Below are 16,311 nucleotides of genomic sequence, written 5' to 3' on the forward strand. Positions count from 1 at the left end.
CGTGTCATTGGCAGTGAGAAACAAAGATCGTGTTGCACGTGAAATTAAACTTTGACTACTCAAGCGTAAACAGGTTGGTCTGGCAAAGTTTTTTTTTACCGTCGTGGCGAATTCATTGCGATACTTTCCTAAAAAAGTGCCATGCTTTCCACCTAAGTTTCCACGATTCCCGCATTCGTATTATGGCACTTCAATCATACTGACAGGTGCAAGGGGTATTGCAAGAATGCGTTCGCGTAGTTTTACCACGAGTTGCCTTACTGAGAGGCGGCCGCACTTATTCCAGTTCCTGCGTTTTTCTAGAGCTCAGCCCTTAGGCAGTCGTTCCTGCCTTGAACGTCGGCGTAACCGAGCGATCGAGCACCGCGAAAGATGAAAGAGCGAACGTGGAGCGCATCGGGGGATGTGAGATGGCAATAGCGAAAAGAGAACTAGGGTGGTTGCTTGAGCTATTGGTAATTCATGATCAAACATAGCGTACAGCACGAAGGACAAGGACTGCGAAGACGACATACACAGCGCTGTGTATGCCGTCTTCGCAGTCCTTGTCCTTCGCGCTGTACGTTATTTTTGATAGCGAAAAGAGCACGAGGAGGAAAACGGAAGAAGAGGGTGCAGCCGAAGCATGAGGAGGAAAGTGGAAGAGTACGGCGAAACGGTGACGAGGCATGCGGCGAGTGCGTCCACCCATACCATATATGGTAACAAAGCGTGGCGTGGGCTTCGGAGCCACTGCTCATGCGCTACTCCGCCTGCGCCGCCGCCACTAAAAATGTACTCCGCGCGAGCCATGCGTTCCCCTGTACACGCTTTCATACTGAAAAATGAGCGACGAAACTGGTGGAGCTCCTTCCTCTGCCGCTGCTGCTAAACGAGCTACTTGAGCTGAGGCTCAGCGCCGCCGTCGAGAGGACCCTCTCGTTCAGAATGCAATTCTTCGCCACAGTATACAGCGAATTCCAAACACCTAAACAGCTGCGCCCTAAATTCGCATTAAGGAGTATCGTAATCGTCGGTAATTTTTTTTCTACAGTACCCGGCCATGTACTCGGACACCAGCATCGTCTTCAACTGCATCCAGAGATCTCACCAAAACTTGTAAGTGCAGGTTCATTTATTTTGTTATTGCATCTTGTTCTGATCAATACACGAGTTGCAGAGCGTCCTTCCCAATGGTGAGGACCATTTATGCCGGTAATATGTACATACATCTGCAGGAGCAATATTTTGCAAATAATCTCTCTTCGGCAAGTTCCCTTGCCCGTAACTTTCACGGAAGGCAAGTACAATAGACATGGTCAGCATTCCAGATGTTCACATTGGAAAACAGCTAATAACGGGATTGCGAAAATAACCATCTATTTGGTCCCGCCATATGCCCACCTTGTTCACAAACATGCCGCTTGGCTACGAATTTGCTTCACAGCGTTTCGCGTTTTATCACCACCCTGCATGCAGTATGGTTGAACTGTGTTCTCGGTGGTAACTGCTGTAAGCTATAATCACGCAGATTGTCGCTGACTACAGTGCGGAGATTCACTGGCATTCCATCAAAGTCGCTCTGAAAGTAGTTGAAACAGATTGCGATCCCTGTCCTTCCCGCTTAAAGCGGTCCTCACGTGACGTTTTTTGAAGAAACAGCTTGAACATGGGGCACAGAGGGCAAGAGGCAGACACAACGCAGAGCTGAACTAACAACTATTGCTTTGTTACTTTCCCAATCTTTTCCAAAATGAAGCACACGCGCAAATAGCCATTGTATTGAGGAATAGAGCCAGGGACCATTGAGAGAAGACTATGAAGTTCGGCAGCACGGAGAGCGCGAGCTAGCGACCGACGCTCTTGGGCCAAGGCTGTTGTTGTGTAGCCCTGCTTGTAAATAAACCCCCTTACAGTTTGTTGGAGGTGCGAGGTAATCTCCTAGTCTCCCAACCTGGAACTACGAGGCCGTACCTTAGCTCAAGCCTCAGCGATGCCAGAAGAAACCACCACAAAAGGCTGCCAGACTCAAGCCACCGCCTGTCCCAGCCTGTTGCCTCAGCGTCACCCACCGATATTCAGCGGCGCTGATGAACAAGGCGTCGAGAAATGGTTGGCAACTTAGCAGAGGGTGAGCGCAGTCAACAACTGGGACGATGTGACTAGGTTGACCAATGTATTATTTTACTTGATCGGCGTCGCCATTCTCCGATTCCGAAATCACGAAGCGGAATAATAATTGGGCATCGGTCAAGACAATTTCTTTCGGAAATCTTCGGGCGCCCCGCGGTACGCAAGCTCCTCGCAGAACAGGGACTTTGTGAACGCGCTCAAAAAGCCGGTGAAAACCTCACCAGTTATATTAAAGACGTCGTCCACTTGTGTAAGCGTCTGAGCCCGTCGATGCACGAGTGGATAAGATGAAGCACATCCTGGCAGAAATAGCCTATGACGCATTTCAAATATTATTGGCCAAAGATTTTGTCAGCGGATGTTGTCAGCTTGTGCCAGACTTTCGACGAATTGCGCAGGAAACGAAACTCTGGAATAGAACGACTCAATCGCGGCGTTGACTATGGGAGACCAGAATACCCTGTTAATTCAGATCAAGCGGTTCGTGCGCAAGGAGTTCACCCGACAGCTCTCAATTTTATCGAGCACGCCCGAGCCCGCACAGGCCCAACATCTGGCCCCAATCATGGGACAAATGATACAGGAAGCGATCACTGCCGCTTTTCTTTTAGCTTATCCCCCCCCCCCCCCCCCCCTCTGGAGTCTGCGCCCTTGTCGCACGCGCAAGTCGCCGCTGCCGGGTCGCCCCGTCAACCAACCTATCCTTCTGCGTAGGTAGCCATTCGGCCACCACCAGTTCCGTTACGCCAACCAGCCCCTACGTTTTCCAATCCATGGCGCACTGCGGACAATCGCCCTATATGTTATTTTTGCTGCTATGAAAGACATGTGGCACGCTTCTGTCGCCGTCGCCTTCCTTTTCAAACTGAGGCCATGCGCCAGTCTGCTCACGATTCCAGACGCTTTAACAGCTCAGTGCGGCTACAGCGATCCTCTTCGACCAAACGCCTGTCCTCAGCTAGTCGCCGATCCCCGTCACCCCGACGTCGCTCACTTTCACCTGTGCACCGTCCACCCGGCCCTTCTGACGCGGAAAACTAGATGCCGCAGTCCCCAAGGCACGAACTGCGTCGGGCGTCGATAACTTCAAGTCCCCGAATTTGTCCAGCAAACCTGATCGAAGTTTTTGTGGATGGCTTTCGTACCCAGTGGGGCCCTGGACTAGGGGCTCCACCCACTCGCTTTCTGCATTTTTTTTCTTTTAAATAAACGTTTTGATATATATATATTTCGTACCCTTGCGCTTGTGGACACTGTTGCTGCTGTTTCAGTGACAAATACGAAACTTCACCGCTTGCTAAAGAAGGTTACCACGACGTCAGAACGATTGTCCTTGTGTACCGCCAGGGCACACTATGTTCAGCCGTCAGCCGCCTGCACAGCCCGCGTCGTCATTCAAAATGTTGTGTATCTCACTGATTTTCTTGCGCTACCGGCCTGTTATCATGATGCGATCCTCGATTGGGATTTTCTCTCTCGCCATCATGCAGTTATTGACTGTGCTCGTGCCGAAGTGGCGTTTCCTGCGGTGTGTTCCGCGTCGTCTGAACCTACGTTGGTAAAGTTGTTTGTGGCCGGCGATACAAACATATCACCCAGTATTACAACCCTTGTCCCCGTGTCATGTGCGGGTGTTAGTGATTCCATAGTTCCGTTTACGTTCAATTTAAGTTAACGTGTTTACGTTACCGTTCAATGCCGAAAGAATCTCGCGTTAACATTTGCCCTTTTCGACATGCCTAACGGCGCCAGATCCTTGTTTGTTACGAATCCGTCACCAGTTCCCTCAACCTTACTCCGTGGATAGTGTATGAGCACAACTCAGGCACTCGACGTATCATCCATGTTCTGCCTTGACGACGCGGAAACTTGCAACTTACTGCCTTGACACCTTCTACTGGTACGCCTGATCGCCCACCTTTAACAATATTTGGCTCCACCAACGACGACGAAGTCGCAGAGGCACACCATGAGAAACTTCTTGCACTTTTGCACCAGTTTTGTGGCTCGTTTGATTGCCAGACGACGTCATAGAACAAACGCACACTGTTCTCCATCCGAGTTACACCGGCACCCAAGCGTCTCTGCAACAGCGCCCTTACCGTGTATCCCCTGCTGAGCGCCGTGCGATCTCCGAACAAGTCGACGACATGCTTCAGCACGGCGTCATTCAGCCGTCCTGCAGTCCGTGGACGTAGCATGTTGTTCTTGTCAAGAAAAAAAGACGGCTAAATTCGCTTCTGCGTCGATTACCGCCGATAAAACAAAGTTACGAGCAACGAAGTGTCGTTGTCTGCCACGCATCGATGATGCCTTGGACTGCTTGCAGGGAGCCGAATTCTTTTCATCACTAGACTTAAGAGGAAGCTTTAGCTCGGGCCCAACTCCGACGCGGCCTATTCAAATACATGTAAAACGCAAAAACGTTTTTATGAGATAACCCCTGGACCGATTTTGATGAAATTTGTTGCATTTGAAAGAGAAAGTTAAATTCTAGTGACTGTTGGAAGCGGAATTTCGATTTAGGGCTTGAATTTTCTTAAAACGATTTTCAAATATTTGACCGTTTGAAAAAAATAGAAGCACGAAGTTTACAAATTCATAGCTCTGCATCAAAAACTGATATCGCGGTTCTGTAAACGGCATCCATTCGATCATTCAAAGCGGACAAAATCAATGTGTCATTTTGCATCTTACGTGAATTTGTTACGTTGGTTACAACGGTTTTGCAAAAGTTGTATTTCCCTATGATTAAATTTTTTTATTTTCATGTGTCACATATCAATTTTGTCCGCTTGAGATGTACTATTAGATGCAATTCACAGAATTGTATTATCATTTTTAGTTGTTTAGTTACGGAGTTGTAAACTTGATAGTTTCGTTTTTTGAAAATTTTCGATTTTTGCCAATTTTTAATAAAAAATTGACGACCTAACTAAAAAATTCGAAACCAACAGTCACTACATTTTACGTTTGTCTTTTAAATGCAACAAACATCGTCAAATTTGGTGCAGTGGTTGCCGAGAAAAACGAATTCTCCTTTTACATGTATTTAGATAGGGGCACTCGAGCTAAAGCTTCCTCTTAAGGTCCGGCTATTGGCAGGTCCCTGTGGCACCATCCGAACGCACGAAAACTGCCTTCGTAACTCCCGATGGGCTGTACGAATTTATCTCCGTCGTCTGTAGGAAATATTGAGCTGTTTGACGCGCGCAGGACTTCAGCTTTATATCAAGAAGTGCCGGTTCGGAGCTCATCAACTCACCATACTGGGCCACGTAGTCTCGAAGGACGGCACCCTTCCCTATCCGCAGAAAGTTCGTGCTGTGGCTGAATTCCCGAAACCTACCACTGTGAAAGCGCTTCGCAGCTTCCTTGGTCTGTGCTCATACTTCCGTCGCTTTGGGAAGAACTTTGCTTCCATAATATCACCACTAGTGAAACTGCTCACCGGCGATGGCCAGCTGTCTGGTTGGTCGCTGGCGTTGGATGAGGCTTTCGCAACATTAAGTCGTCTCCTGACTCCGCCGCCCATTCTACGTCACTTCGACCCTACCGCTCCAACCGAGGTATACACGGATGACAGCGGGATCGGACTCGGCGCTGTACTTGCCCAACAAAAGCCGGGCTTCTCTGAGTACGTAGTTGCATTTACGATGCGTTCCCTCACTACGGCAGAGTGCAAGTACTGGGTTACCGAAAAAGAATGTTTAGCAATTCTTTGGGCTTTGAAGAAATTTCGCGCTTACTCGTATGGTCATTCGTTTGATGTCGTCACCGATCACCCCTCGCTCTGTTGGCTGGCTTCATTAAAGATTCGTCGGGTTTACAGGGACACTGGGCGCTCAACGTTTACAAGAATTCGATATTCGCGTCATTTACAGCTCAGGACGCAAGCACGCCGACACACTTTCCCGTTCACCCGTGCCTTCTGACGTTGCGCCTGTTTCCCTTTCCGCGACTTCCTTCGCTCACATCAATATCACTGACATGCCTTCAGAACAGCGCAAGGACCCTTGTAAAACCTCGTTGATCAACGTTCTCTCTACGCCTTCGGTGACACCATCGCAGCAGCTCTCTCGTGGCCTTCATCGCAAAGTACCTCATTATGCTCTCCGGGTCGCCATGTTGTACCGCCGCAACTATCAGTCAGGTGGTCGCAGAACGCTTCTTGTTATACCTCGACATTTGCGCTCCGACCTGTGCATGCACTTCCACTCACAAAACATGCACACTGGCGTTTTGAAAACCTATGATAGACTTCGCCAGCGATTCTACTGGTGATTCTACTGCACGCACACGTCCGCAAGTACATTCGTTGCTGCACTGAGTGTCAACGCTGAAAAATAACTTGTCCCACGCCTGCCCCATTGCAACATTTGTCGTGTCCAGCTCGCCCGTTTATAGAAACGGCATAGACCTGTATGGGCGCCTTCCTTCCACCCATGCAAGCAATCAGTGGATTATTGTGTCCGTCGACGATCTTACTCGTTATGCCGAAACGGCCGCGCTCCCAGCAACTGGAGCTCGTGATGTTGCCTTGTTAACCTTGCGCAGCTTCGTTCTTCGCCACGGCGCGCCACTCGAGCTGCTTAGCGACCGAGACCGCGTGTTTAAGTCGTGCAAGAGCTTCTCAGTCAGTGCAGTGCTATTCATCGCACCGCTACAAGCCATCATCCGCAGACTAATGGTTTGACGGAACGCTTCAACCAAACACTCAGGGATATGCTCTCTATGTACACCGCCTCCGATTATTCCTTTCGTGGCAGGCGCCTAAACACAGGCACGCAAGCCACCCCTGGATTTTCCCCTTTCTTTCTGCCGTACGGACGGGAGCCCTCTTCCACACTGGATACGATACTCCCATACCACCCGGATCTATCCGAATACCGCCCAGCCTCAGAACTCGCACAGTGTGCCGAAGAGTACCGCCAACTAGTACGCTCATTTACATCCGTGACACAACGCCTTGACCTCGCTATATATATATATATATATATATATATATATATATATATATTCTAAAGCGAGCAAAGGACAGAACACGAGAGCAGTAAGAAGCGTTCGCAGCGTTTTTCAACCAGAGCAGCCCATGCAATCTCGAGCTCGAATCTCCCCGGAAAGCTGGTGATGTGGCTGCAGCGCCAAGCATTCCTCTTCACTACAGCTACCCTCATTGGAAAAGGAGCCACCCTGACGACTCATGGTGAACATAGTATCCGTCGGTCGTAATAAGGCTTCAGACGCTGTACGTGGATGGTTTCACGGCCCCGGCAGAGTTGGTCCATAGGAGGCATGGCATGCTCGACGATATAGTTCACAGGCGATGTCGGCGCTACAGCACGATCAGGTCCTTGATATTTGGATACGAGCCTGGATGAGAGGCCAGCAGGAACAGCTGGAACCCAAAGCCACACAAGAGAGTCTGGAATAAAGTGGCAACGCGGGTGGTCATCGTCATGTCGATATTTATGTTCCCATTGGTCGACGGTTATAATGGAACGGACGAGCTGACGGCATTCCTTGGCATGACCGGCAGCTTCAGAGATAGGCGTCTTCAGAGATGCGTCGGATCGGTAAGGAACAACGGTGCCAAGTTTGGTCGAAGGTTCACGTTCATGCAAGTAGAAGAATGCAGAAAAGTTTGTGGTCGCCAGTGGTGCAGTGTTGTAGGCGTACGTGATGAATGGCAAAATAAGCTCCCAATCAGTCTGATCAGAGGCGAGTTATTTGGAGAGCATGTCGTCAAAGATGCGGTTTAATGTTTCCGTCAAACCATTAGTTTGAGGATGGTAGGCACTGGTGGTGCGATGGACGATGCGACTTCGGCAAGGAGCGCGTTTACGACTTTGGAGAGGAACACACGTCCTCTATCACTCAAAAGTCTGCGAAGTTCGCCGTGACGGAGACTGAAGCTCTTCAATAGGAAGGATCCTCCATCACGGGCTGTGGCAGCAGGCAGAGCGGTTGTTTCTGCGTGTCATGTCAAACGATCGATGGCGACGACTATCCAGGGAATTCCAGAAGTTGTGTTCGGAAGAGGCCCGTACAGGTCAAAGCCAATGCGATCGAAGGACTTGGCAGGGCACGGAAAGGTTTGGTGTGGACAAGAGACATGCTGAGCAGGAACCTTGCGGCGTCGGTAATGAAGGCACAATCGGATGTATTTGCACACAAAGGAGTACATGCCACGCCAGTAAAACCTGCGCGAAGTCGCGCGTGCATCGTGATCACACCCGCATGTGCACACTGTGGGTCAGCGTGGAAGGCCGAACCTAGTTCATCACGGAAATGTCGACAAGTAACCAGCAACCACGGGCGGCCGTCAGACACGTAGTTCCGATAATAAAGAAGGCCATCCCACATTTCGAAGTGAGAAGTTTTACGGAGCAAAGCTCGAGAAGGGAGGGGGAGGGGGAAGTGTCGACGGGTTTGAAAGGAAGCGGAGAGGAGTGCTAATCCAGGCATCCTTGCGCTGCCCCGCGCTATGTTGCAGCCTGCTGTGAACGAAAGTACCTCGTCATTGGCACACAGGCAGGCAGCGCTTTCGATTAACATGGACGAACGGGAAAGCGTCTCGGCATTGGTGTGGCGGTGGCCAGACCTGTAGACAACGCGCACGTCAAAATCTTGCAACCGCAAAGCCGAGCGAGCTCATCGACCTTAGGGGTCCTTCAACGTGGACATCCAAAGAAGCGCATGGTGGACTGTAATTACGCAGAAGGGGTGGTCATAGAGGTAGGCTCAAAATTTACCTAGTGCCCAGATATTGGCCAAATGTTTTTTCTCCGTAACGGAATTATTCATCCCTGCTTTGTTGAGGGTGTGGTTCGCGTATGTAACGAGGTGCTCGTCGAATCCAGATTTGCGCTGCGCGAGCACAGCGCCAAATCCAACATCTCTGGCGTTGGTGTGCACTTCGGTCGGAGCTGTAGGGCCAAAGTGGCGCAGTATGGGTGGCGAGGTTAGTAGACGGCGCAACTCTTCGAAGGCGTTTTCACAAGCGGGTGACCAGGCGTAATTGCTCGAGTGACTCCGTAGAAGCTGGTTCAAGGGAATGGTGATGGACGCAAAATTCCGAATGAAGCGACGAAAGTAAGAACAGACGCCAAGGAAACTGCAAAGTTCTTTTATGGAGGAAGGTTTGGGAAAATCAGCAACTGCGTGGAGCATGGCGGCGTCAAGAAGAACACCGCCTTTAGATACTACATGACCAAGGATGGTGAGCTAACTTGCGCCAAAATGGCACCTCTTCAGGTTGAGCTGAAGGCCGTTGTCAGATAAGTACTGTAACACTTCCTCTAGGCTACACGGATGGGTGGGTATGCAAAGGCACGCCTGCCACTTGAGACCACGCAAAAGATTGTTCATCACGAGCTCAAATGTTGCGGGGGATTAGCAAAGCCGGCAAGAAAACGAAATTCATATAGTTAATCTGGTGTTACAAAAGCCGGTTTAGGTTGGTTTTCTGGGGCCATGGAAACTTGCCAATAGCCGCTGCGCAAGTCGATAGAAGAGAATAACTCCGCGCCTTGGAGGCAGTCAACTAGCCTTAGAGGCAGCTATTCCGGGTAGAGGGTAACCATCTCTACGAGTTATTTTGTTAAAACGAAGCTAATCGACACAGAATTGAATCGGTCCATCTTTCGTAACAAGAACAACTGAAGATTCCCAGGGGCTATCCGAACGCTGGATGACGCCGCGCTTGGGCATGTCAGCTACTTGGTCGTCGATAACACGGCGTTCTGTCGCGGATGCACGATATGGTCTTTGTCCTGGTGGCACATTGGTACCTGGGTCGATGCCATGACAAAGAGTTGACGTATGGCGCAACGACACATGCTGGCAGTCGAAAGAAGAACGGAACTTGTCGAGGAGGCGTAGAAGCTGGGCGCGCCGTGAAACAACGTTTCGGCGATGGAGCTATACAGAAGATCGGGCGAAGTTGGCTCTTGAGCGGGGTTGCAGGCCAGCCCGGATACCTCATGAGGGGTTATGGAACCAGTTGGCATGTCAGTGATGGTAGCAGGGTCGACACAGTGGACGCGGCCAGCGCACTCCCCCTAAAGCAATGTGAAGGGGCAAGATAATTGGTTGGAGACGAGCACACTGCTGTCGCCGGCATGAACTTCTAAAAGAGCGAAATGCGGAGGGGAACATTTGTGACGGACAGAAATGGCAGATGGCATAAAAAGCTCGCTTGTAAAAGCAACAATGTTGCATGAAACCGTGGCATGGGCAGAGAAGTGCGGTGGAATTGCGACGTCTTCGGCAACAAATACTTTATTTTCCGCTGCGCAAGCGTCAGGGAGCGGGGCGTCACAAAGCATTTGAAATCCCACTTCAGCGCGAGAAACATCGATGACGGATTTAATTCGAAGGAAGTTCCAGCCCAATATGAGATCGTGGTAACAAGAATAGAGCACCAAGAATTGACGACGTAGAGCAGGCCGTTAATCACTACGCAAGCACTGCACATAGCCACCGGCGTGATAAGGTCTACGCTGGCAGTACGAAGGGATAAGTTTGTCAGTAGCGTCGTAACGTTTCTGAGAAAACGGCAAAGCTTGGCACTAATAACTGAAACTGCGGCACCAGTGTCGACGAGGGCGAGTGCCGCGGCGCCATCCACATATGCGTTAATAACATCAGTCGGAAAAGAACGAAGGCTTGGTCTTTTCACGGATGACGCAGTTTCTGCCTCTGGAACTGCGACGATTAGGTTTCCTGCTCCGGTGTAGAGGTACGACGACGCATCGGTGAAAGCGAGCGGCGTCTAGGCGTTGGCGAAAGGTGGTCAACGATCGGACTATGAAGACATCTGGCCGGCGTTACGAGATGCATAGGACGACACGGACGGTGATGCATATGGAGCAGGGTCGAAGCTGTGGCGGTAAGCTGGTGCGCGGCGACGGCGAAATGGTTCGACGTGGCCAGGCACACCACACACAAAACACATTGGCCGGTTGTCGGGAGTGCGCCATTAACCACTGCTGCGTGGGTGCCTCGGCTGAACGAAGCGAGGAGCTGCATACAGTGGCAAGGCTGGTGGGAATGGCGCAACGGTCTGAGGTTGTGGCCGTGGGAGAGCCTCGGCATAGCTGAGTGGTGCGTTCACCTAGGTGTAGGCAACGGGAGTGGGTGCCAGCAGAGTCTCGCGGGCACTAGGCAGAGCTGCGCAAACTCGCTCCTGTATGACGTCGCGAAGCTTGGCAGGCAAAGTAGAGAATGGTTGAAGAATCGACTTTTGGGTGAGTTAGTACTGGTTGAACATCTTGAAGGGGCAGCGCAAGACGACAAAGACAAAAGGCAGGCAATACGCAGGACAGAGGATGGTTTCGCGCAGTGGACAGCAGCGAGAGCTGGCGAGCGACCTTGGCACGAACGAACTTCTTTACCTGGCACGGCACTGAGTCAATGTTAGGAGCGGTGGTCACGCTCGAGAGAGTTTCGTCGGACACAGATGGGCGCTGCGTACGAAGACGCTATCGACGGAGCTCGTCGAAATTCTGGCAGAGCCGAATGACTTCAGAAACAGTGCCAGGATTTTTTTTTTACGGCAGTATATGAAAGGCATCGTCGAAAATGCCCTTCACGATATGACGCACCTTGTCCGCCTCCGCCATCGTTGGGTTGACACGCCAACAGAGATCGACGGCGTCCTCTATGTAGCTGGTGGACGTTTCACCAATTTGCTGGGATCGGCTTCGGAGGCATTGTTCAGCGCGATGCTTGCGCATGCCCGGGCGGCTGAAAACTTATGAGATGCTGGTTTTGAAGCTAGCCCACGTTGGAAATCGGCTTCGTGACCAGCATGCCAACGACGAACACGCGCGGTACGTGGACGCGGCCGAATACCAACGGAACGCCTTCGCAGCGGTCGTCATAGAGGCGTCAACCGGCGCCACGAGGACGGCAGCGAGCGTGAGAAGCGCCGGAGCGGAACAAGCGGAGGAGGTGGCCATCGCCCTGGCCATCGCCGACGCAGACTGCCACACGGTGCTGAGTGACTCAAGGCAGGCGGTGCGAAACTTCGCCAAAGGGCAAATCTGCAGGGAGGCTGAGCGGGTACTGCGAGCGGTAAAACTAGAAGAACGAAAAGTACGACTCAAGTGGTTCCCGGCGCACGCGGGCGACGCGTCGGAACGCAATGAGAACCATAATGAGACGGCACACGCAGCGGCGCGAGCGCTAAGCAACCGCGCCCCGGCGACAGACCGTCCGACGTGGTTCGGAACCAAGGACCGCATGACGGATTACAATGAAATCACGAAGGCCTACCGCCTGGCTCGCAGGACTCTCCCACCCCCGCACCCGAGATTGAGTCGAGCGGAGGCGGTAGTACTGAGACAGCTCCAGACCGGATCGCTACCGAGCCCGAAACTGATGAATCGCATGTACCCCGAGACATATCCGACAGATATGTGCAGAGTCTGCCGGAGGGAGACCGCAGACTACACGCACATCTTGTGGGACTGCATTAAATATCCAGAAGACGCTAAATCAAGAACACTCCCACCGCGGCTCGAGGCAGCCGCGAAGAGCTACGACCGAGACGATCAGCTCTGGGCCGTCCAGCAGGTCCTCGAGGCGCTCGAAAGGCACGGACCCAGCGAGCCGGCAACGGCGAGCGGAGACCCGCGCCGAGTAACGGCAACTTCGAGGATGACGTAGGCCCTCGTCGGGGCGCGCGAGCGCCCAAGTGCAGGCATAAATAAAGTTTCTCCAATCCAATCCAATCCAAATTCGTGGCTTTCAAACAACAGCTTGGCTGCGCCCGGTAAATAGAAGATCGCGCTGGTGAGCTCCGGGAGATCATCCCATTTGTTGGCGGTGCTCGGTCTTTCCTACGATTTCAGCCAATATTCAACGACTTTCTCATCGGTACCGCTGAAGATGTCAGGATCTCGCTGACGCTGGGCACCGGCACATAAGATGGCTGGCGAAACCGGTGGAGATGTCTGACTAGTGTTGTCAGGCATGGCGGGCGGCAGAGTGCGGCTACGTAATTTCAGATTGTTCGAAAACCGCAGAAACCTCGACCAAGATCTAAAGCGAAGAAACGGACAGGACACGAGGCCAGCAGGCAGCGTTTTAGCCAAAGCAGCCCAGGCAATCTCGAGCTCGCGCCTCCCCAGAGAACTAGCGATGTGGCTAGTTATATATATATATATATATATATATATATATATATATATATATATATATATATATATATATGGGCTCATGATAAAGGTCCTTGGTGGTCTAAAGTGGTCCGGGACTCCCTACTGCCGCGTCACCACTAGAACTTCCGTTGTTGTTGGCCGTTTTGTCTCACAAATAATTTTTGTTCTCTTATTCTCATCACAAAACTTATGCATTGAGCGGTAGAAACTTAGGAAAGGCGCTTTTTTCCTTTCCCCCCCTCCCTTGTGCGGCGTACACGTATCCAATTAAATCTCTTGCTTCTTTGTTGGTGCTGCCGGCGCTCTTAAAAAATTACACCCTTTGGGACTTATCTTGTTCCCACAACGATAATCATCATGAGTTTTGCCCGCATTTCCTTTTTTTAGCGCTGCAAGCCCGGTACTTCCAAGTCACGAATGGCTCGCGCGTTATCAGCATGGCACAGTATTCTAGACAGCAAAATAGGAAGCGCCGAGTTTTCAAGAAAGGAAACGCAAGCAAGGAACATGACGATTACTGTTTCCAACATACATACACACACACATACATACATACATACATACATACATACATACATACATACATACATACATACATACATACATACATACATACATACATACATACATACATACATACATACATACATACATACATACATACATACATACATATATATTTATTTATTTCAGAAGCTCACAACGTGTTAGATATTTCGTGCCCACATAATCGCAACTCGCTTGACGGCGGGTCAAGGCAGACAGGAGGCGTTAGCTCGCTCCTTTGAAGGCAGAAGTACAACATTTATTATCCATGCAGCAATCCTCTTCAGAAGGGCACTAATCTTTTGCTGCATTAGTAGTCAATAAAGAAAACAATCGGTTTAATTTTTGGCTTGATTGCTCTCCCGTTATTTCTTCGGTATATGGTAAAAAAATTTAAAGAAACATACCTAAAATGAACACAATATTTTCGTTGTTTACGAGACAATAGTGAAATTAATGATAGCAACACTTGCATTAAAAACACAATACCAACAAATATTTCAGCCAGAAAGCAACTATACTTTAATTTGTTATTTGGCTTCGTTTTGTGAATGTTGTCCAATGATTTCTTTGGTCAACTGGTTAAAATAAAAAGGAACGTAACATTTTCGAAGCTTTTTACCGTAGTTCGTATATATGTGCAGTAACTTATAAAGGTATGTTTTACTTAGCATTTTACGTTTACTCTGTATTATTTTTTGAAGTTTCGAGAAAATATCGCGCGGAAGTATCGCTTGCAAAAACAGATCCGGAAAGGTTTCGACACTTGTAATATTATTTCCTGCGTTATTGTATGAACAATCATAAGCAGTACCATACGATGTGCTTGCAAATATCCTAATAACCTATCCTCTCGATCGACTTTCGTCTGTGCCCAGGAACCAAAAACTGAAATACCATATCTGAGCACAGACTGGCCCAGAGCACTAAAAACTAACCTTCGCAACTTAAGATGGGCGTTAAATTTAAGCGTGTGTAACTGTGGTGCTACTGTTCGTAAACGTTTCATTACGTAGTCAATGGGAACATCCCACAGCATACGATCGTCCATATGAACTCCAAGGTACTTAACAGAAAGAGATAACGGCAGACACACGCAAGAGCAAGATAGAGCAAGATAAACACTGAGAACCATGTAATTTAATAGGCAGGTCTAGGTTAACAGTCTTATGAGTATTTCTAAAACATATCAAGGTAGTTTTTTCATTGTTTAAATATATTTGTTTACCATTTACGAATCGACCACACGTATTGTGTCCTTTTGAAGTAGTTTTACGGCGTCTGAATACGATTCGTGTGATATAAGTCGTGTAACGTCATCAGCATATTGAAAGCTTGCAGCATTTAGTTGTATGTTGGCTATATCATTCACGCAAATGTTAAATAAAAGAGGTCCCGGAACAGACCATTGAGCTACACCATATCTAATTGATGTAAAATCAACATATGTTTCTTTTATAAAAACAACATGCAGACGGTTTGACAAATAATTCGAAAATAACTTCTAATAACGATCTCGGAAACCAACACTTTCTAGCTTGATAACATGATGTTGTAGTCCATTGTTATAAAAGCTCTTGTCAAATCTAAGAAAAGCCCAAGCATAACACTATATTTATCAATACCTTTACATATAAAATCGTTACAGTCTTCAAGTAGGTCAATTGTACTTGACTACGTGTAAAACCGTGTTGGGAAGGAGTCAGAATATCAAATTTATCGCAAAGGGATATCATGCAAGTGTAAAGAAATGTATCCATTATACGCGTCAAGACCTTGATTATTGCAATTTGTCTATAATTATTTTCATCTAGTTTACTACCTTTCTCATAAATTCGTCTAATTACTCAGGTCCTTAAACATTTTGGGATTATACCTGTTTCGAAATAACCATTCAAGATTAACAGAAGAACGTTTTGCAGATGAAAGAAATTGTACTTTGTCTTGGGCTCTTATGTGGCCATAACATGCGGGTTTATTGAGTGGAAATCCGTTAATGAACTCCCACAGGACCCTTCCATTAATGGATGGTAGAAAGCAGCGTTTGGAATCATGTGTTGTTGGACAAATATACATCCCAAAGGGTGCAATGTTTTACGAATGTAGCCTACGATTTCATTGCATCGCTGCTACGATACCTTTATCTGGGTACTTACAAATTGTCTTTACTCTATTCATTACTCTATTCATACAAATTACGCGCCTTATCTAAATGTGGCGTCTATTGCTTGCCTCGTGCAGCCTCGAGGGCTACCCTCAGTTCTTGATGACGCTGTTCCTCGCTGGATTGGAGTTCCCGGTGAGTACTATAATCTGTCATTGGCGCAGCGGGATAACAAGTCTGTGGTACTACTGTGCGCGAGGTAGCGGGATTGATAAACGGTTGCATTGGTAACGTTCCGACGCGACCGCAACAAGGAAATTATTTTTATACGAAGGCATCCTGAAATCAAAAGTTTGATGACAGCTTCTGTTGCCTGGAGCG

At 49.0% G+C, this 16,311-nt stretch overlaps 1 protein-coding gene across 2 annotated transcripts in view; it reads left to right on the top strand.

Moving 5' to 3' along the window:
- Positions 1–16,311, top strand: part of LOC126522304 (glutathione S-transferase 3, mitochondrial-like) — a 150,760-nt gene that overhangs the window by 113,930 nt on the left and 20,519 nt on the right. For both annotated transcript variants that reach the window (XM_055066338.2, XM_050171032.3), the window contains exons 3-4: positions 1,034–1,098; positions 16,068–16,125. In XM_055066338.2, the coding sequence (XP_054922313.1) occupies positions 1,034–1,098; positions 16,068–16,125 (123 nt within the window). The remainder of the gene's footprint in view (positions 1–1,033; positions 1,099–16,067; positions 16,126–16,311) is intronic.

Source organism: Dermacentor andersoni, chromosome 6 (genome assembly GCF_023375885.2).
Source record: "Dermacentor andersoni chromosome 6, qqDerAnde1_hic_scaffold, whole genome shotgun sequence".
Lineage (NCBI taxonomy): Eukaryota > Metazoa > Arthropoda > Arachnida > Ixodida > Ixodidae > Dermacentor > Dermacentor andersoni.